General features: G+C 59.4%; 1 protein-coding gene across 1 annotated transcript; it reads right to left on the bottom strand.

Annotated features, from left to right (window-relative positions):
• Positions 1-7,304: 7,304 nt before the first annotated feature.
• Positions 7,305-14,163, bottom strand: TRMT44 (tRNA methyltransferase 44 homolog). Its single transcript, XM_060188570.1, has 12 exons — positions 12,774-14,163; positions 12,389-12,596; positions 11,228-11,345; positions 10,796-11,015; positions 10,633-10,701; positions 10,367-10,468; positions 9,941-10,012; positions 9,550-9,656; positions 8,857-9,040; positions 8,399-8,726; positions 8,044-8,160; positions 7,305-7,758 (listed from the first exon to the last, which is right to left on the bottom strand). Exons 1-12 carry the CDS (start codon positions 14,133-14,135, stop codon positions 7,535-7,537), a joined length of 3,111 nt encoding a protein of 1,036 aa, XP_060044553.1. The 5' UTR covers positions 14,136-14,163; the 3' UTR covers positions 7,305-7,534.
• Between the last annotated feature and the right edge of the window lie 6,880 nt (positions 14,164-21,043).

Below are 21,043 nucleotides of genomic sequence, written 5' to 3'. Positions count from 1 at the left end.
GGCTGACCTGAGGGCTCTCTGGGGACACCCCTCTTGCCTTCCCTCCAGCCCTCTGGCTGCAGTGGGAGCCCGGCCCACTCCAGCCTGGGTGCCCCCCACCCTGCTTCCCCATGCCGGGGGCTGATGGATCTGAAGGGTCACCTCAGTGACACAGGGGACCTGGCTGAGGGAGACGAAGCCAGAGCTGGTGGGAGAGAGGGGAGGGCTGTGAGCGAAAGGGAAGGGGGGAGGAATGGGAGAGGAGCACCGGTGACGGTGACGCCGTGGGGGTGGGGGCAGCATCAGAGACCCCCGGGCCCCAGGGTTCTGCAAAGAGACTCTCCTGCCTAAGGCTCTGAGGGCCCAGGTTCAATCCCCAGCACCACCATCAGCCAGAGCTGAGCAAGGCTCTGGTGCCCCATATATAATAATAATAGTAATAATAATAATAATATATTCTTTTTAAATATTTTATTTATTCATGAGAAAGATAGGAGGAGAGGGAAAGAGCCAGACATCACTCTGGTACATGTGCTGCCAGGGATTGAACTCAGGTCCTCACGCTTGAGAGTCCGATGCTTTATCCCCTGCGCCACCTCCCGGACCACTGTTATATATTCTGTATCTCTCGTTAGATGACAAAAATAACCAGAACACAAATGACAGAACAGAGCAGACAGCACAGTGATCTATATGACTGTCCCGCCTGAGGCTGAGGGCCCAGGTTCTGTCCCGGGCGCCGCCGTCAGCCAGAGCTCAGCCACCACAACCCAGCCCCTCCCTTCACCACACGGGGACCCGGGAGAGACCTGTGACAGAAAGTGGGACCCCCAGGACCCCCCACCCCAGGTCTGGGGCTTCCTGCCCCCAGGAGGGTGAGAGAGAGTCTGGGTCCGGCCCGGAGGGGACAGCCCAGCCCGACACAGTCCCCTTCACCCCAGCCACGTGTCCCCGCTGGGGAGGGACCAGGCCCAGAGCTGGTGGGAGGGACTGCCGGGAGTGACAGACTGTCTGACGGGAGCTGAGGTCACCACCAACCTCGGCGGACAAGATGGGCAGCCCTGGTGTTAGCCGGGAGCCTTGGCCAGGGCGGGGTCCTGCTTCAGAAGAGGGGTAACCCCAAAAGTGCGTGTCTGCAGCTGACCCGGCAAGGAGGACGCTGTGTCCTCTGACCTCCGTCGGAGCGGCTGGGGACACGGGCAGGAGGGGAGAGCGGACCCCCGTCCACTGCCTTCCAGCCCCCCAGCCCCATGGCGGGCAGGCGGGGCACCGGCCACCATGGGGCTCAGGAGCCCCCACCCTAGGGCCGTCTCCAGGGAAACAAAGCCCAGCTTGAGAGAGGCGTCCCCACCCAGGGTGCTCCCCGCTCACGGCCGGTGGGGAACGGGTGGGTACTGGGGACACGGGGAGGCCTGGCCGGGAGGGGAGGCCGCAGGGTGTGGGCAGCCCCCGGAGCCCCACTCCCGCAGGCTTTGCAGAGCCGCTGGCTTCTCCGGTCCTGCGTCACGTTTCGGAAGCCACCAGAAGGCTGTGAGCTGCCCGGCCCTCCACACAGACCCCTCGTCCTTTGTCCAGCTCGGGCCACTTGGTCTGCACCAGTGAGACCGGACACGTGACGCCATGTGTTAGCGACGGGGACGTTCCAAGACAGGCGAGTGAGGGGCCAGGCGGCAGGGCACCTAATCGAGCACTCACAGCACAGTGCACAGTGCCAGCTTCAAGCCCCCAGTCCCCACCTGCAGGAGAAGCTTCACGAGTGATGGAGCAGGGTGCAGGTGTCTCTCTGTCTCCCCCTTCCCTCTCAATTTCTGTCTCTATCCAATTAATTAATTAAAATTAAAAAGGCATGGAGGGCCAGGCGGTGGTGCACCTGGTTAAGTGCCCACAGGACCCAGGTTCGAGCCCACTTGCAAGGGGAAGCTTGGCAAGCGGTAAAGCAGGGCTGCAGGTGTCTGTCTCTCTCCCTCTACCTCCCCTCCCCTCTCAATTTCTCTCTGTCTCTAGCCAAAAATAAATATATCTTTTAAAAAATAAAAATAAGGGAGTTGGGCAGTAGTGCAGCGGGTTAAGCACAGGTGGAGCAAAGCGCAAGGACCGGCGTAAGGATCCCGGTTCGAACCCCCGGCTCCCCACCTGCAGGGGAGTCGCTTCCCAGGCGGTGAAGCAGGTCTGCAGGTGTCTGTCTGTCTCTCCCCCTCTCTGTCTTCTCCTCCTCTCTCCATGTCTCTCTGTCCTCTCCAACAACAGCAATAACAACAACAATAAAACATCAAGGGCAACAAGAGGGAATAAATAAAAATTTAAAAAAAAAAACGTGAAAACTAAAAACGGCTGTCAGCCCAGGCAAAAGGAAACGGCGGGACCGCCAGTGTCCTGTGAGACAGTGTGGCCCAGTGTGGCTGTGTGAGGAAGGAGGCAGTTTCGCCCCGGTGGCGGTGGGAGCCGGGGTCCTGGGCCAGTCTGGGCCCCGGTGAGGCTGAGCAGAAGGCAGAGGGCAGAGGGCCAAGGAAAGGTCCCCTCCCGCCGCGCCCCAGAAGGAAGTCAGCGTAGACAGAAATTGCAGGGTTTCAGGCAGGCATGGCCGCCACACACCCCGGCATGGGGCCAGCTCCCAGGGATGGGCAGCTCTGGGCTCTGGGAGGAGGGTGTCGCTGAGCTCAGCAGCCTTTCTGTGAGCCGAGGTTCATCTTCCCGGGGGCAGTGAGACGCTGGGGGTGGGGGTGGGGGCTCTGGAAGCAGCGTTCTCCTTACTCCGGGGAGGGAGACACCCGAGGGTGCAGCCCTGGGCAGCTGACTGTCCGAGGCTTCCCCTCCGCAGGGGACAGCGCTTCCAGATGCAGACCCGACCCGGGCGGGAGACGGCGGTGGGCTGGAGGCTCCTGGGCACCCAGGGCCGGGAACCCTGACCCTTCTCCCTTGTGATGGGGTGCGAGGGCACGCAGCTGCTGGTGCTGTCAGGGTCAGCCCACCCCCAGGGCCCAGGGGTGGGGGCTCCTAGCGGGTGGGAGGCTGGGTGCAGGCTGGGCCCACGGGCCAGGAGCCTCAGCGTCCTTGCCACTGGCCTCCGGGTTAGCGCCGGTCAGAAGGCAGGCGGAGGGCTGGGGAGACGGCAGGGCAGCTTCTAACGGCCCGAGGCCCCAGCTCCCATACCCAGCAACCAGCCTCAGGTCAGCCAGAGCTGAGGGGGGCTCTGGTCTCTGTCTCTCTCATCATTAAAATAAACAGGGCCGGGGAGACAGCACAGGGGCTCTGCAACAGACTCTCCTGCCTGAGGCTCTGAGGTCCCAGATTCAATTCCCAGCACCACCAGCCAGAGCTGAGCCGGGCTCTGGGCTCTTGTCTCTCCCGTTGAAATCAATAAAAACTGAAACCATGGAGCCCCCACACCTATGGACATCTCATCTTTGACAAAGGTGCCCAGACTATTAAATGGGGAAAGCAGAGTCTCTTCAACAAATGGTGTTGGAAACAATGGGTTGAAACATGCAGAAGAATGAAACTGAATCACTGTATTTCACCAAATACAAAAATAAATTCCAAGTGGATCAAAGACTTGCATGTTAGACCAGAAACTATCAGATACTTAGAGGAAAATATTGGCAGAACTCTTTTCCGCATAAATTTTAAAGATATTTTCAATGAAACGAATCCAATTACAAAGAAGACTAAGGCAAGTATAAACCTATGGGACTACATCAAATTAAAAAGCTTCTTCACAGCAAAAGAAACCACTACCCAAACCAAGAGACCCCTCACAGAATGGGAGAAGATCTTTACATGCCATACATCAGATAAGAGTTTAATAACCAACATATATAAAGAGCTTGCCAGACTCAACAACAAGACAACAAATAACCCCATCCAAAAATGGGGGGAGGACTTGGACAGAATATTCACCACAGAAGAGATCCAAAAGGCCGAGAAACACATGAAAAAATGCTCCAAGTCTCTGGATGTCAGAGAAATGCAAATAAAGACAACAATGAGATACCACTTCACTCCTGTGAGAATGTCACACATCAGAAAAGGTAACAGCAGCAAATGCTGCAGAGGGTGTGGGGTCAAAGGAACCCTCCTGCACTGCTGGTGGGAATGTCAGTGGGTCCAACCTCTGTGGAGAGCAGTCTGGAGACTCTCAGAAGGCTAGACATGGACCTACCCTATGATCCTGCAATTCCTCTCCTGTGGATATATCCTAAGGAACCCAGCACATCCATCCAAAAAGATCTGTGCACACATATGTTCTTGGCAGCACAATGTGTAATAGCCAAAACCTGGAAGCAACCCAGGTGTCCCACAACAGATGAGTGGCTGAAAAACAAGATCAGAAAAGAAAACACAAGTAGAACCTGAAATGGAATTGGCGTATCGCACCAAAGTAAAAGACTTGGTCAGCCCTGGCCGTGGGAGGTGGGCAGCCACCCTGTGTGGGACCCCAAGACCCTGGACTGAGCTCCTAGAGCTGAGTGAGCGAGGTCCCCTCTGCCCACCGGGCCCCCAACACCCACACACCCCTGCCTCCACTTGCTTCAGATACCACCACCTTCGTGAAGCCTTCCTGGTTCACACCCCCCGCTTGGCTCCCTCCCCACCCAGGGCAGGGGCGGCAGCTGATGGGGAACGGGGTGAGGGGCAGCACTGTGGGAGGGTGGAGGCCCCTCAAGGTCCCAGCACCCGGGGGGCAGTGCTGAAATCTGGTCTTGGTGTCGCCCCAACAGGTGCGGGGCCGGTGGCCATCAGGCCGCTTTGGTCCTGCGTGCAGACCCTCCCTCCTCCCCCCCCAGGCCGAGAGCAGCTGTGGGCTGACGGCCCCCACCCAGGCCCCGTGGTCCTGGGGTCCCAGGCAGGCGAAGCTCCTGGGTGGTGGGGGCTCCGGAGCTGTGGGAGGGGGGGGTTTTCTCACCGTTTTGTTTTTTTTCTATTTTATCCTCAAGCCCCAGAGTCAGGACAAACGCGGCTTCCTGTTTTCTTTAGTTTATTGATGGAGACAGAAACCAAGAGGGGAGGGGGGCAGACACCCGCAGGCCCGTGTGGTGGTGCAGTGGTTAAGTGCACGTATCGCGCGATGCTCACGGCCCCGGGTCGAGCTCCGCTCTCCACTGCAGGGGAGGAAGCTGCGTGAGCGGTGGGGCAGGGCTGCAGGAGTCTGTCTGTCTCCCGACTCCCCCCTCCTCTCAACTCCTCTCTGTCCTGTCAAATGAAAATAAAGTAGAAGGGAGCCGGAAGGTAGCGCAGCGGATTAAGTGCACATGGTGCAAAGCGCAAGGACCGGCGTGAGGATCCCGGTTCGAGCCCCCGGATCCCCACCTGCGGGGGGGGGGGGGTCGCTTCACAGGCGGTGAAGCAGGTCTGCAGGTGTCTGTCCTTCTCTCCCCCTCTCTGTCTTCCCCCTCTTCTCTCCATCTCTCTCTGTCCTAACAACAGCAGTACAAGGGTGGGGAGTTAAGGGGAAAGTGGCCTCCAGGAGCAGTGGCTTCGTGGTGCCCCGGCAATAACCCTGGAGGCACAAAAAAAAAAAAGGAAAAGAAAGTAGAACGAAAACGGGGAGAATGGGGCAGGAGCAGAGGGTTCACAGGCTGGCGAGGCAACAGGAAGTCAGACCCTGAGGCCTGCCCCCCCCCCCCCCCGCCCGCCCGCCCGCCCGCAGGTGGGGACGGGCCTTGAACCCTGTGCACTCCACCAGGCGCCTGGGTAGATGCTGGTCCTGGACCTCAGCCTCCTGGCCAGCGGGCGCTCGGTGCGCTGTCCCCCAGCACCCCTCCTCACCCCCACCCTGCACTGGGGCTCTGGCGGGAGGCCGCGGTCCCCTTGGCCGGATGCCTGGAATTCCCGGGGCGTCCTGCTGACTCCTCAGAACCTGCCAGGCCAGCACATTCCTGGGCCTTCCAGGAAACGGACCCCACCCCCTCCAGGCGCCCAGGGCCTTAAGTCAGGGGATACCTCCCCCAGGAGGCCCTCCCCACAGGGCAGGCCCATGTGGCCCCACCGTGTGACCGGCTCCATCACAGGTGTGGGACCCTGCAGGTGGGCACTAGCGACCACAAGCCGGGGGCAGTGAGGAGAGCCGGCCCCAGCCTGGGCTGCTGGGCGGTGGAGGTGAGTGTGGGGAGAAGTCACCCCACGGCCTAGAGCAGAGGGGTTCAGACAGGGCCGCGGGGGTGACTTGTCGCAGGGTTTACTCTTATTTGGGGGTGGGGCTGGGCCGGGGCACCCCTCCTCTGGGGCCGTAACTGGGTGCCAGGGGCCGTTCCTGTCGCAGACTCCTGAGAGCCCAGGGCAGGGGCGCTCGCGGGGCCTGAGGTGAACTGAGGTGAACCAACTCGCCCAAGCCAGAGGAAGGAAGGACAGCTGTGGCAGAAACAGTGAGGGAAGGGGAGGAGGAGAGGCGGGGGTGGGGAAGCGGGTGGGGGGATGGAGGTGGAGAAAGGGAGGGGTCACCCAGGCCTCCCTGGACACCAGCCCCACCAGCTCCAGGGACTCGACTCTGTGGGCACCACGTGGCAGGGAGGGGGTGTCCCATGGCGCCAAGCAGGTGGCACCTGGGGCCCAGCGGGGAGGGGCCTGCTCCTGCCCCATTAGGTTGCCAGCTCGGGCGGAGGGCTGGACACCAGACCCAGCAGACAGGCACGCCCCCCCACCCCCCTGCCTGGCGCTGAGTGACCTCGGGGCTGGTGACCAGACTGGATCTCGGCTGCCCAGGGCTGGGGGTGTCTTTGCACAGCAGACTGCTCCTGCCGGGAATGGGGGTGGGGGCCTCACGGAGGGCCCTGCTGAGGGCACCCAGAGGCCCGCGGCCCTCGCACGGGGTGGGGTCCCGCAGGCCCGAGGCTCAGATGGAGAGGCCAGTGATGGCGCCCCAGGTTAAGTGCACACGTCACGGTGCAGAGACCTGGGTTCAAGGCCCTGGTCTGGTGTCCCCCCGGGGGGCTTCACAAGTGCAGGTCTTTCCTCTTTCAACTCTGTCCCGATCGAACAGAGGCGGCCCAGGGTTCGAGTGGTGGTCGGTGGACACCCGGCCAGACCCTTCACGCCCACGACCGGGGGCGACCCCTCCTGCGGCAGGGCCTGATGTTTTATCCCGGCGGCCGCAAGCCCAGGACTCTCCCCCGGGGCACCCGACTGACCCAGGACCCATCGCAGCTCAGGGCCCCGCCTGCAGGTGGCAAAGCCCCCGGGTGACGTGGTCAGGGGAGAGGCCTGGGCCGAGGCCTCAGGGGTCGTGCTTTATCCTCCACCCCCAGCTCTGCTGAGCGCTGGCTGACATGGGGCTGGGGCTTGAACCCCGGGCCTCGGCACCAGGCGGTTCTGCAGCCCGTCACGCTGTCTCCTCAGCCAGTTTATTTTATTGAAGGACAGACAGACAGCGCCCAGAGCCCTGCTGCGCTCTGGCGGATGGTGGCGCTGGGGACGGACCCGGCCGGAGCCCCAGGTGGGCGTCTGCTGCACCCCTGGGAGTTCGCGTCCACCCAGGGCTCCTGCCCCAGCCGCCCGACACACAGCGCAGCCAGAGCCTCCCAGGGTGGGGGGCCCTCCAGATGCCGTTGGGGGGGCACCCTCAGGGGCCCTGCTTCCAGCGGGGGGGCCGCAGCTGGGGGGGCCGCAGCTCCTCGGGGCCATGGGCGAAGGGGCAGGCGGGCGCGGGCAGGGGGCAGCCCTGCGGGTGGTGGGCGAAGAACCAGCAGGGCCGCGTCTTGAAGGCGGAGGCCCGCGAGCCCGCGGCGTCCGGCTCCCTCGATGGCTCCGCTCGCCAGTCCCGGATGTGCACCCGCCCGGCGGCCACTGGGGTGGCAGGACAGAGCGGACTCAGTGGGGACCCGTGCGGGGTTGGGGGGCTCGGGTGACAGGAGCTGTGGTCACCCCCCCCGGGTTCTGCCCCCCCCGTCCCTTTGTCCCTGGTTCTCTGCAGCAGCCGCCAGGTGCCAGAGTGGGTAGACAGGTGGCAGCCCGAGGGTGCAGGGTGCGCACCTCGGAACACCTGGTGGCAGAGTGGGGGGCTGGGGGGGAGGCGGGTGGCAGAGTGGGGGGTGTGTGTGGGGGGGGGCAGCCCGGGGTCAGAGGGCGCACCTCGGAACACCTGGTGGCAGGTGCGCAGCAGCGTCTGGAGGCCCCCGCACTCCCGCTTCAGGGCCTGCAGAGTGTCCCCGCCCAACGCACCCGCGACCTCAGCCAGCGTCAGGCTCCCTGTGGACAGACAGCGCCCCGGGTTCAAGTTCCGTGCCAGGAGGTGGGGTGGGGGCACGCAGCCGCTCCCCAGGACTCCCTCCTGCAGACCAGCTGCCCCGCCCCAGAGACCCTTGTCCCGGCCCAGTGGGAGCGGCAGGAGCGGCCCGGCCGTCCTGGGGGGGGGCACCGTGTCAGCACGTGGGGAGGCTCATGGGGGCCCACAGGGACCATCAGCGCAGACGGGGCGCCCCCTCACCTCCGGGGTTCCAGGCCTGCGGGTCTTCCCCGTGCTCGGCCCCCGGGGCCCCCAGCAGCAGGGTGGCCACCCGCAACACCACGCGGTCCCTGAAGGCGTGGGGGAGGGCGGCGCAGTTCCGCACCCGCTGGACCCTCTCCCGCGGCCGGAAGCCCGACAGCCAGGGTGCGGCGGACCCCTCGGGGGATCGGGCTACGCCTTCGGCCGTGGCGGCTGGGGGTCCCTGGGCCTGGGGGGGCGGCCGGCTCTGGATGTAGCGGGTGCGCCTCGCGTCGGCCGCCGGCTCTGCGGAGGGGGGGTAGGTCCTGGCCCTCCCCACGAGGCAGACCTGCGGGCAAGGGGGGGCTGGGCCGGTACCCTGGGGGTCCAGGTAGCGCCCAACGCCCACCCCCGTCCCCACCGCCACCCACTCGGGCCGTGCTGGGCGCGGGGTGCTCCCGGCAGGGTGGGGGCCGCACCCTCTTGGTGGAGGGGATCCGCAGACAGTCCTCCTCCACGCGGAAGCCGCAGGCCTCCCCCACGTCCCGCAGGAAGTCCAGGTACTCGCGGTACTGGGTCCTCCCGCTCTGCCGGCGGCAGAAGCGGCCGCCGAAGTCAAAGAAGCAGCAGGGCAGCAGAAAGAAGCGGCAGCGGTAGGCGGACCTGCAGGCGGGTGGGCGGGGGGTGGCTCGCGGGCCGGGCGGGGGCGGTCCCAGGTCCCAGGTTCGAGCCCTGTGGCTGGTGTGGGAGCGCCCCCGGGACAGGGAGCAGTGCTGTGGACACCCGCCCCGTCTTCTCTTTTAAAAAATCGTCCTCAGGGAGCAGAGCAGCGACTTGAGTGTGAACGTCACCGTGCACGGGTCCGGGTTCGAGCCCCTGGTCCCCACGTGCAGGGGAAGCTTCGCAGGTGGTAAAGCAGGGTTGCAGGCGTCTCTCGTCTCTCTCCCTATCTCTCCCCCCCTCGCGATCTCTGCCCCGCCCAATAAGACTGAAAGGCCGGGACGTGCAGGCACACAGACTCTCGGCCACCGCGCCCCAGGACAAGCCCGCGGGCAGCGACTGAGCAGGCGGCCACCCGAGCCCGACCTGCTCAGTGCGATCGCACGGCCGGCAGAGACGTGACGGGCCCCTCACGTGCGCGCGCGGCGCAGCTGCCCCCACCTGGCCCCCACCTGGCCGCGATGACGGGGATCCAGGGCGTGAGCTCGTCCGAGTGGTTCCCCAGCAGCCAGTCGGCCTCGGGGAAGAGCGTGTCATCGCTCGGTGTGATGGCAGCCTCCTGGGGAGAGGAGACGCAAGGCGGCAAGCTGTCAGCAGGCAGAGCCTGGGGGTCTGAGGCTGCCCGCACCCCAGGGCGGCATCTGTAAGGGGCCGAGTTCAGTGCCAGGGGCAACGGAGCTGGGCGGCCCGGGAGGGGCCCTCCACCCTGAGGGCAGAGAGGGGGTCTGGGGCTGCAGCGGCCGCAGGGGAGTGGGCACCTCCCCGCCGAGCGGCCTGGGGGCACAGTGGGGTGGGCACCTCCCCGCAGGCGCGGGCACTTGATGCAGCGGGGGCGGGCGGCACCTCCAGGCGCGTCTGCGGTCCGTACAGGTCCCAGATCCTCCTCCGGCGCACGTCCAGGCCTCGGCCAGGGTGCTGGGGGCGAGCAGTGTGAGCGACGGGCGGACCCCCTCCCCTCCAGGCTCCGGCCGCCACAGCGGCCCACGCGTGGGGAGGGGCAGCCAGCTGAGCACACGCACCACAGGGGAGGACCTGGGTTCGAACCCGCGGCCCGCACAGGTCTGCAGGCGTCGCCCCCCCACGTCTGTCTCTGCCCGAGAGAAAATAAACACACCACTTGAAGAGAACCAGAGACGGGCAGAGCTGGGGGCTGCAGCCGCTGTGCGGGCTACGTCTCCTGGGCCCCCCGCCAGCCGCCCGCCCACGGGGGTGGGTCCGACCCGATTCTGCAGGGAGGACCCCCACGCGGCTCCGTCCGGCCGTGCTCACCCCCTCGCCGCGCAGGATGTGGGTCAGCAGCCCGTTGCCGCAGCCCAGGTCCACGAAGCTCTGCTTGGCCTCCCCGCCGCGCCGCTCGGCCTCCCACAGCACCTGGGGCGAGAGCGGGACTTGCTGTGGACCGGGCCGTGGCGGGCAGTCCCGGCCGGAGCTCCCCGAGGGCAGGTCCCCGACCTCTGGAGTTCAGGATGCTGGACCCGCCGTGGGCGCCTCTCTCCTCTCACGCGCCTCCCCGCGGCCGGGCTGCGGGCTCCTACCAGCAGGTACGCGGCGATGGCCACGTCTTCGTGCACGAACTTCTCGGGGTCGGTCGCCTCGGGCCACACCTGCAGGCACAAGTCGGCCTGGAACCCCATCCCGTCCCCCGTCCCCCCGTCCCCCGTCCCGCCCCGTCGGGCGGAGGCCGCGCGGCCCGCCCACCTTCACCAGCGCCTCGTGCTTGTCTTTGAGCCGCCGGTACGTCTCGCCGTAGCGGGCCACGCAGATGAGCGACAGGGTGCGGGGGAGCCCGCTGCCCCGGGGCCCCGCACACCACCTGGCCAGCCGTGCCGGCAGCTGCGCCCCGAGCCAGGCCGGCGGCGGGTAGACGGCCCCGTCCGAGCGCCAGCTCTCCGGACGGAAGAGCAGGACGGATATGAACCTTGCGGGCAGGAGAGGCGTCGTCAGCACGGCCCGGCCCCCCGCCCCCTCGGGCAGCGTCCCGCGGGCTGGGAGCCGGACGCCGGGGAAGGCCGACGCGAGGACCCAGGTTCGCGCCTGGCACCGCACGGGGCGCGGGGGATCTCCGGGACGGGCAGGGGCGCCCCCTCGCCCTCTCTCCCTCCCCGCCCCAGAGCGTGTCGGCGGACTCGCCATTCTCCGCGGTCGTCACGGCTGAGCCGGATCTGGTGCAGGTTGCCGGTCTCGACCTTCAGCTGCCCGTCGCCGCCTTCCTCCAGAGGCAGGAACGTCACGGCTCCACGCGCCACGTCTGCGGGAGGGGACAGTGCTCGCGGCCGCGGCCATCGGTCCCGCCACCCAGAACCACCCACGAGCCCCGGCCCCACGCGCCAAGCGGAGACACGGCCGGCCGGTCCCAGACTCGCGACTCGCGAGAAGGGCGACAGCCGAGTCCCATGTCTCCGCAGCTGGAGGGGGCGGGCGGCTCCTGGGACAGGGAGCAGAGGGGCCGGCTCTGATGGCGGGGTGGGCCAGGAGAAGGGGACACAGACAGCAGCAAGGGGGAAGGAGGGAGACGGAGAGGGAGCGAGGAAGGGAGAGAGGGAGAGAGGGAGAGGAAAGGAAGGAGTGGGAGAGAGAGAAGGAGAGGAAAGAAGGGAGAGGGAGAGAGGGCAGGAGGGAGCGAGGCACAGCCACAGGCCGGTGTGTGGAGACAGACCTGCTCACATGCCCGGGCACGACAGAGCGCCTTGAATCTTTGTCACTGTGCAGAGACGGACACGGGGACGGATACGGGGACGGAGATGGGGACGGAGACAGACACGGGGACGGAGACTGAGACAGACGGGGACGGAGACAGACACAGGGATGGAGACAGACACGGGTATGGGGACGGGGACGGAGACGGAGATGGAGACAGACACAGGGACGGAGACAGACGAGCATGGGGACGGCCACGGGGACGAGGACAGACACGGGGACGAGCATGGGGACGGCCACGGGGACGAGGACAGACACGGGGACGGAGACAGACACGGGGACGGGGACAGGCACGGGGACGGGGACAGGCACGGGGACAGAGATGGGGATGGAGACAGACACGGAGACGGAGACAGACACGGGGATGGAGACAGATGGGGACGGAGACAGACACGGGGACAGGGACAGACACGGGGACGGAGACGGACAGGGGACAGACACGGGGATGGAAACGGACACGGGGACGGAGACGGACACAAGGACGGAGACAGACACGGGGACGGACACGGGGACGGACACAGGCACGGGGACAGACACGGGGACAGACGGACACGGCGACCCCGCAGCCCTGCTCACACCCCCAGGTGGGGGCACCTTGCACGACCAGGTCCCGGCGGGCGCGGGCGGGCGGGCGGCGCGGGCGCGGCTTGGGGACGATGGTTCTCAGGGCCACGTCCACGGCGAGCGGGCGCGGGGGGCCGCGGGGGCCGGAGAGGAAGGTCAGCGCCCCGGGGTGGGCGGCCAGGTCGCGGGACGCGGCGGCCCAGAGCGACGCCAGGAGGGGGCCCGGGGGGTCGCCGTGCTGCCCGGGGTCCGAGGGGTCCTCGCACGGTGGGTGTCCACTTCCGGTCGCTGGTCCGGGGTCTTCACAGGGTGAGTGTCCACTTCCGGCCACTGGCCCGGGGCCCCCGCAGGGTGGGTGTCCACTTCCGGCCGCAGACCCGGGCTCCTCGCAGGGTGAATGTCCACTTCCGGACACTGGCCCGGGGTCCGAGGGGTCCTCGCACGGTGGGTGTCCACTTCCGGCCACTGGCCCGGGGTCCTCGCAGGGTGGGTGTCCACTTCCGGCCACAGACCCGGGCTCCTCGAAGGGTGGGTGTCCACTTCCGGTCACTGGCCTGGGGCCCCCGCAGGGTGGGTGTCCACTTCTGGCCACTGGCCCGGGCTCCTCGCAGGGTGGGTGTCCACCTCCGGTCACTGGCCCGGGGCCCTCGCAGGGTGGGTGTCCACTTCCGGTCACTGGCCCGGAGCCCTCGCAGGGTGGGTGTCCACTTCCGGCCACTGGCCCGGGGCCCTCGCAGGGTGGGTGTCCACTTCCGGCCACTGGCCCGGGGCCCTCGCAGGGTGGGTGTCCACTTCCGGTCACTGGCCCGGGCTCCTCGCAGGGTGAGTGTCCACTTCCGGCCGCAGACCCGGGGTCCTCGCAGGGTGGGTGACCACTTCCGGTCACTGGCCCGGGGCCCTCGCAGGGTGGGTGTCCACTTCCGGTCACTGGCCCGGGGCCCTCGCAGGGTGGGTGTCCACTTCCGGTCACTGGCCCGGGTCCCTCGCAGGGTGGGTGTCCACCTCCGGTCACTGGCCCGGGGCCCTCGCAGGGTGGGTGTCCACTTCCGGTCACTGGCCCGGAGCCCTCGCAGGGTGGGTGTCCACTTCCGGCCACTGGCCCGGGGCCATCGCAGGGTGGGTGTCCACTTCCGGCCACTGGCCCGGGGCCCTCGCAGGGTGGGTGTCCACTTCCGGTCACTGGCCCGGGCTCCTCGCAGGGTGAGTGTCCACTTCCGGCCGCAGACCCGGGGTCCTCGCAGGGTGGGTGACCACTTCCGGTCACTGGCCCGGGGCCCTCGCAGGGTGGGTGTCCACTTCCGGTCACTGGCCCGGGGCCCTCGCAGGGTGGGTGTCCCCTTCCGGTCACTGGCCCGGGTCCCTCGCAGGGTGGGTGTCCACTTCCGGTCACTGGCCCGGGTCCGTCGCAGGGTGGGTGTCCCCTTCCGGTCACTGGCCCGGGGCCCTCGCAGGGTGGGTGTCCACTTCCGGTCACTGGCCCGGGGCCCTCGCAGGGTGGGTGTCCCCTTCCGGTCACTGGCCCGGGGCCCTCGCAGGGTGGGTGTCCCCCTCCGGCCCCTGGCGCGGGGTCCGAGGTCTCCGCCGGCGGCGGCTCCCCCCCCGCAGCCCCCGGCCCGGGGTCCGGCAGCTCGAGGCGCCCCCGCGCGTCCACCCGCGCCCCGCACAGCCGCCTGTTGGCCACCTGCGGCCTCTCCAGCCACACGGACACCGCCGCCCAGAAGCCGCCCGGCAGCCCAGCCGCGGGGTCGCGCACGGCCGCCCGGCCCACCTCCGCCATGGTCGCCGGGCCGCGGCGTGCGGTGATGACGCGGGAGGCCGCGGCGTGCGGTGATGACGCGAGGGGCCGCGTGCGCCGTGACGTCACGGAGTCGCGCGGGGCGGAGCCGGGGAGGCCGCGGGGGGGGGGAGTCACGTGACGGGACGCGCATGCGGGCTGCGGGCGGGAGGTTCCGGGAGAGGCGGCGGCGCGGTGGAGGCCCGGGGCCGGGGGCGCTGTGCAGGTTCGAGCCCCGGCGCCGCCATCAGACGCCGCGCTGGGCTGGGGCGAAATAGAAATAACAACCACAGCGGTAGTAATAATAACACTCATCTATCTATCCAGTAAGTAAAAAAGCGATTTAAGAAAACCTTCCCCACCTGCAGGGGGGTCGCGCCCAGGCGGTGAGGCAGGGCTGCAGGCGCCTGTCTTCCTCCCCCTCCGTCTCCCCTCCTCGCTCCATGTCGCTGTCCATTTCTTTCTTTGCCTGCAGGGTTACTGCTGGGGCGGCGCCCGCGCCATGAACCCACCGCTCGCGGAGGCCATTTTTCCCCCTTTTTGTTGCCCCTGTTGTTGTAGCCTCGTTGTGGTTATTATTATTGCCATTGTTGATGTCGTTGTTGTTGGATGGGACAGAGAGACATGGAGAGAGGAGGGGAAGACAGAGAGGGGGAGAGACAGACAGACACCTGCAGTCCTGCTTCACCGCCTGGGAAGCGACGCCCCTGCAGGTGGGGAGCCAGGGGCTCGAACCGGGATCCTTAGACTGGTCCTTGCGCTTTAAGCCACGTGCGCTTAGCCCGCTGTGCTACCGCCCCTGACCATTTCTTTCTTTTCTTTTCTTTTTTTTTTTTTTTTGAAAAATTTTAATTTTTTTATGGTTAAGGATTTTTAAAATTTCTTTATTGGGGAATTAATGTTTTACATTGAACAGTAAATACAATAGTTTGTATGTGCATAACATCCCCCAGTTTCCCATTTAACAATACAACCCCCACTAGGTCCTCTGTCACCCTTCATGGACCTGTATTCTCCCCCCCCTCCCACCCCAGAGTCTTTGACTTTGGTGCGATACACCAATTCCAGTTCAGGTTCGACTTGTGTTTTCTCTTCTGATCTTGTTTTTCAACTTCTGCCTGAGAGTGAGGTCATCCCATATTCATCCTTCTGTTTCTGACTTATTTCACTCAACATGATTTTTTCAAGGTCCATCCAAGATCGGCTGAAAATGGTGAAGTCACCATTTTTTACAGCTGAGTAGTATTCCATTGTGTATATAGACCACAACTTGCTCAGCCACTCATCTGTTGTTGGACACCTGGGTTGCTTCCAGGTTTTGGCTATTACAAATTGTGCTGCCAAGAACATATGTGTACACAGATCTTTTTGGATGGATGTGTTGGGTTCCTTAGGATACATCCCCAGGAGAGGAATTGCAGGGTCATAGGGTAGGTCCATTTCTAGCCTTCTGAGAGTCTCCAGACTGTTCTCCACAGAGGTTGGACCCATTGACATTCCCACCAGCAGTGCAGGAGGGTTCCTTGGACCCCACACCCTCTCCAGCATTTGCTGCTGTTCCCTTTTCTGATGTCTGACATTCTCACAGGAGTGAAGTGGTATCTCATTGTTGTCTTGATTTGCATTTCTCTGACAGTCAGAGACTTGGAGCATTTTTTCATGTGTTTCTCGGCCTTTTGGATCTCTTCTGTGGTGAATATTCTGTCCAAGTCCTCCCCCCATTTTTGGATGGGGTTATTTGTTGTCTTGTTGTTGAGTCTGGCAAGCTCTTTATATATGTTGGTTATTAAACTCTTGTCTGCTGTATGGCATGTAAAGATCTTCTCCCATTCTGTGAGGGGTCTCTTGGTTTGGGTAGTGGTTTCTTTTGCTGTGAAGAAGCTTTTTAATTTGATGTAGTCCCATAGGTTTATGCTTGCCTTAGTCTTCTTTGTAATTGGATTCGTTTCATTGAAGATATCTTTAAAATGTATGCGGAAAAGAGTTCTGCCAATATTTTCCTCTAAGTATCTGATAGTTTGTGGTCTAACATCCAAGTCCTTGATCCACTTGGAATTTACTTTTGTATTCGGTGAAATACAGTGGTTCAGTTTCATTCTTCTGCATGTTTCAACCCATTGTTTCCAACACCATTTGTTGAAGAGACTCTGGTTTCCCCCATGTAATAGTCTGGGCCCCTTTGTCAAAGATTAGATGTCCATACGTGTGGGGCCTCATTTCCGGGCTCTCAATTCTATTCCACTGGTCAGTGTGTCTGTTCATGTTCCAGTACCAAGCAGTTTTGATGACAATGGCCCTATAATATAGTTTGAGGTCTGGGAGTGTGATGCCTCCGGTTCTGTTCTTTTTTCTCAAGATTGTTTTGGCAATTCTCAGTCTTTTCTGGTTCCAGATAAACATTGGTAGCATTTTTTCTATTCTCCTAAAAAATGTGCTTGGGATCTTGATGGGGATAGCATTAAATTTGTAGATGGCTCTGGGTAATATATTCATTTTGATGATGTTAATTCTTACAGCCCGTGAACATGGAATATCTTTCCACTTCTTTGTGTCTTTTTCAATTTCTTTGAGTAGTGACTCATAATTTTCAGTGTACCAGTCTTTCACTTCTTTGGTTAGGTTTACTCCTAGCTAGATATTTTATTGGTTTTGTTGCTATAGTAAAAGGAATTGATTTCTGGATTTCAATTTCTTCTTAGTGTTTGCATAGAGGAATGCCACTGACTTTTGAATGTTAATTTTGTAGCCTGACACCTTACTGTATTGCCTGATGATTTCCAAAAGCTTCTTGCTGGATTCCTTAGGTTTTTCCATGTATACTATCATGTCATCTGCAAATCAGGAGAGTTTGACCTCTTCTCTTCCAATCTGTATGCCTTTAATTCCTTGCTCCTGCCTGATTGCTATGGCAAGAACTTCCAACACTATGTTGAATAGTAATGGTGATAGTGGGCAGCCCTGTCTAGTACCTGATCTGAGGGGAAATGCTTCCAGTTTTTCACCATTGAGTATGATGTTGGCTGTAGGTTTGCTATATATAGACTCCACTATCTTCAGGAATTTTCCATCTATTCCCATTTATTGTAGTGTTTTGATCATAAAGGAATGTTGTATTTTGCCAAAGGCTTTCTCTGCATCTATTGATATGACCATGTGGTTTTTGGTCTTGCTTTTGTTGATGTGGTGGATCACATTGATTGATTTACGTATATTAAACCAACCTTGCATGCCTGGGATAAACCCCACTTGGTCGTGATGAACAATCTTTTTGATATACTGCTGTATCGGGATGCATTGGATCGACCTTCCCGTGGTGCATCTCGTGAGTACCCATTGTTTGGGGAAATTGACGATCCTCCCTAGCCGGGCAAACGCTAGAAGAAGACTGCTGTATCCGGTTGGCTAGAATTTTGTTCAGTATTTTAGCATCTGTGTTCATCAGAGATATTGGTCTGTAGTTTTCTTTTTTGGTTTTGTCCCTGTCTGCTTTTGGTATCAGGGTGATGTTGGCTTCATAGAAGCTGGCAGGGAGTACTCCAGTGTCTTCAATCTTCTGGAAGACTTTTAAAAGTAGACGTATTAGTTCTTCTTTGAAAGTTTTGTAGAATTCATTTGTAAAACCATCTGGTCCAGGACTTGTATTTTGGGGGAGATTTGTGATAACTGTTTCAATTTCATTAGCTGTTATGTGCCTGTTCATGTTATCCACTTCCTCTTTACTTAGTTTTGGAAGTTGGTAGGTATCTAGGAAATCGTCCATTTCTTCCAGGTTCTCTAGCTTGGTGGCATAGAGTTGTTCATAGAAGCCTCGCATGATATGTTGAATTTCTGCAGTGTCTGTTGTGATATCTCCTCTTTCATTTACTATCCAATTTATTTGGGTCTTCTCCCTTTTTTGTTTTGTGAGTCAGGCTAAAGGTTTGTCGATTTTCTTCACTCTTTCGAAGAACCACATTTACTTTCGTTGATCTTTTGTATGGTTTTCTTATTGTCAATGTTAATGATTTCTGCCTTAACTTTAGTAATTTCTGACCTTCTGTTTGCTTTAGTGTCCTTTGTTCTTCTTCTTGTAAGTCTTTAAGTTGTGCAATCAGAAAGAATCAAAATGAAAGATGATGAATGACATAGTGGGGGTTGTATTGTTAAATGGGAATCTGGGGAATGTTATGCATGTACAAACTATTGTATTTACTGTTGAATGTAAAACATTAATTCCCCAATAAAGAAATAAATTATTAAAAAATTAAAAAAAAGATGTGCAATCAGGCTGTTTATTTGTGCTTTTTCTTGTTTCCTAATGTGTGCATGTATGGCTATGAACTTCCTTCTTAGGACTGCCTTAGCTGTGTCCCAAATATTTTGATAGCTTGTGTCTTCATTTTCATTGAACTCTCGAAACATTTTGATTTCTTCCTTGATTTCCTCTTTGACCCAGAAGTTGTTAAGAAGTGTCCTGTTGAGCTTCCACATTTTGGGACTGTTACTAATCTTTTGTTGATTGTTAAGTGTTAGTTTAATTCCACTGTGGTCTGAGAAGATGCTTGGGATGATTTCCATGCTCTTGAATTGGCTGATGCTGTCTGTGGCCTAACATATGGTCTATCCTTGAGAATGACCCATGTGGATTTGAGTAAAATGTGTATTCCAGTTTCTTGGGATGAATGACTTTGAAAATACCCAATAGTTCTAGTTTATCTGTCTCCTCATTTAGCTCCCTCATGTCTTTACTGATTTTCTTCCTGCATGATCTGTCAAGTTGAGAGAGTGGGGTGTTGAAGTCCCCTACTATGATTGTGTTACTGTTAATATATTGCTGTAGCTCTTTCAGTAGAAGTTTGATGTATTTAGTTGGCTTCTCATTGGGTGCATAGATATTAATAATTGTTAAGTCCTCTTGATTGACTGATCCTCTGAGCATTAAGTAGTGTCCATTCCTATCTTTTTTAATCTTATCTATTTTAAAGTCTATCATGTCAGATATGAGAATAGCTGTTCCTGCCCTTTTTTGTGGGCCATTGGCTTGTATGATAGTTTTCCATCCTTTCACTTTAAGTCTGTGTTTGTCTTGTTGAGTTAGGTGAGTTTCCTGTAGACAACATATTGTGGGGTTGTACTTTCTGATCCGTATTCCTATTCTGTGTCTTTTAATAGGTGAATTCAGGCCATTGACATTTATTGATATCAAAGATTGAAGATATTTTAATGCCATTCTTGTAGAGTTTTAGAGTGTTCTGATATATGTCCTATTTGTGGTGGTCTGGTTGTTTATAGGAGACCTTTCAGAACTTCTTTCAGGGCAGGCTTGGTGATGGTTGCTTCCTTCAACTGTTGCTTGTCTGAGAAGGTTTTGATGCTTCCATCTAGTCTGAATGACAGTCTAGCAGGATATAGTATTCTTGGCTGAAAGCCTTTCTCATTGAGCACTCGATAGATATCTTGCCATTCTCTTCTGGCCTGTAGTGTTTGTATGGAGAAGTCTGCTGCTAATCTTATGGGTTTTCCTTTGTAGGTGACTCTTTGTTTTTCTCTTGCAGCCTTGAGGATCCTTTCTTTATCCTTATTCCTTTCCAATCTAAGTATGACATGTCTTGGTGTCTTTAGGTCTGGGTTAATTCTGTTTGGGACCCTCTGGGCTTCTTGAATCTTTATGTCTTTGGTGTTGTCTAGACTAGAGAAATTTTCAGCTATTATGGCCTGGAGAACGCTTTCTTCCTCCCCTTCTCTTTCTTCCTCTGGTAAGCCACTAATGCGTATATTGTTTCTTTTGAAGTCATCCCATAGGTCTCCGTTGTTGTTTTCAGTATCTCTTAATCTCTTTTTGAGATCTCTTCCTTTTTAGTTGTCTCTAATTCATCCTTGATCTTGCTAATTCTGTCTTCAGCCTCATTGATTCTATTCTCTCTCCCCTCTACTGTTTTCTGGAGTTCATCTGTTTTGTTTCCCTGCTCTGATAATGTTTTAGCTTGATCAGCTAGTTGTGTTCTTAGCTAAAATAGAGGGAGAGAGAAGGAGAGAGAGGGAGAGAGGAGAGAGAGTGAGAGAGTAGGAGAGAGAGGGAGAGAGAAGGAGAGAGAGAGAGAGAGAGAGAGGAGAGGGAGAGAGGGTGTCAGGGTCCGAGGAGTCTGGGACTGGGGAGGGAGCAAGAGGTAGATGGAGGTGGAGGATCCCGAGAGGGAGTCAGGCCGGCAGAGGACGTGGGGGTGAGAGAAGGTGGAGGGCTGGTGAGAGGGACAGGGGAGGGGTCTTTGAGGGGACTTTAGCAGGAAGGATCTGATGAGGAGAAGAAGGTTGAAAGGGAGAGGGTGGTGACCCGAAGGAGAAACTCACACGTTTCCACACTTGGCAAAAAGAGTCTGAGGAGCAGGGTCAGGCTCCCCGAAGGTGGGCCGCCGATGGGGGTGTTGTAGGCAGTGCCTCGGCCAAACCTACAGCGAGAGGCGTGTCAGAAGGCCCTTTCTCTCTCTCTCTTGTTTTATTTTTTTTTGCCTCCAGGTTGATCACTGGGGCTCAGTGCCTGCACTGCGAATCCACTGCTCCTGGAGGCCATTTTTCCCCTTTTGTTGCCCTTGTTGTTTTATGGTTGTTGTGGTTATTGTTATTGTTGTTGGATAGGACAGAGAGAAATGGAGAGAGGAGGGGAAGACAGAGGGGGAGAGAAAGACAGACACCTGCAGACCTGCTTCACCGCCTGGGAAGCGACTCCCCTGCAGGTGGGGAGCCGGGGGCTTACGCTGGTCCCTGCGCTTTGTGCCACCTGCGCTTAACCCACTGGGCTATCGCCCAGCCCCCAAGATGTTCCTTTTAATAACTTTTCAAAGGCCAAGTCCTACCTGGCTCTGACCAAAGAGCAGAGGCTGTGTTTCTCCATGTTGCAAGAACACGACAGCAAGTGGGAGAGGGGCTGACTGGGA

This window comes from Erinaceus europaeus, chromosome 3 (genome assembly GCF_950295315.1).
Source record: "Erinaceus europaeus chromosome 3, mEriEur2.1, whole genome shotgun sequence".
Taxonomy (NCBI): Eukaryota; Metazoa; Chordata; class Mammalia; order Eulipotyphla; family Erinaceidae; genus Erinaceus; species Erinaceus europaeus.
Note: the sequence above shows the minus strand (reverse complement) of the source record. Positions and strands in the feature narration are given on the sequence as shown.

Coding starts and splice junctions, on each gene's coding strand:
- TRMT44 (XM_060188570.1), bottom strand. CDS start 14,135: ATGGCGGAGGTGGGCCGGGCGGCCGTGCGCGACCCCGCGGCTGGGCTG. Junction 11,346..12,388: donor CCGGGACCTGGTCGTGCAAG/GTGCCCCCACCT, acceptor CCCCTCCCGCAG/ACGTGGCGCGTGGAGCCGTG. Junction 9,657..9,940: donor GACCGCAGACGCGCCTGGAG/GTGCCGCCCGCC, acceptor TCCTCTCCCCAG/GAGGCTGCCATCACACCGAG.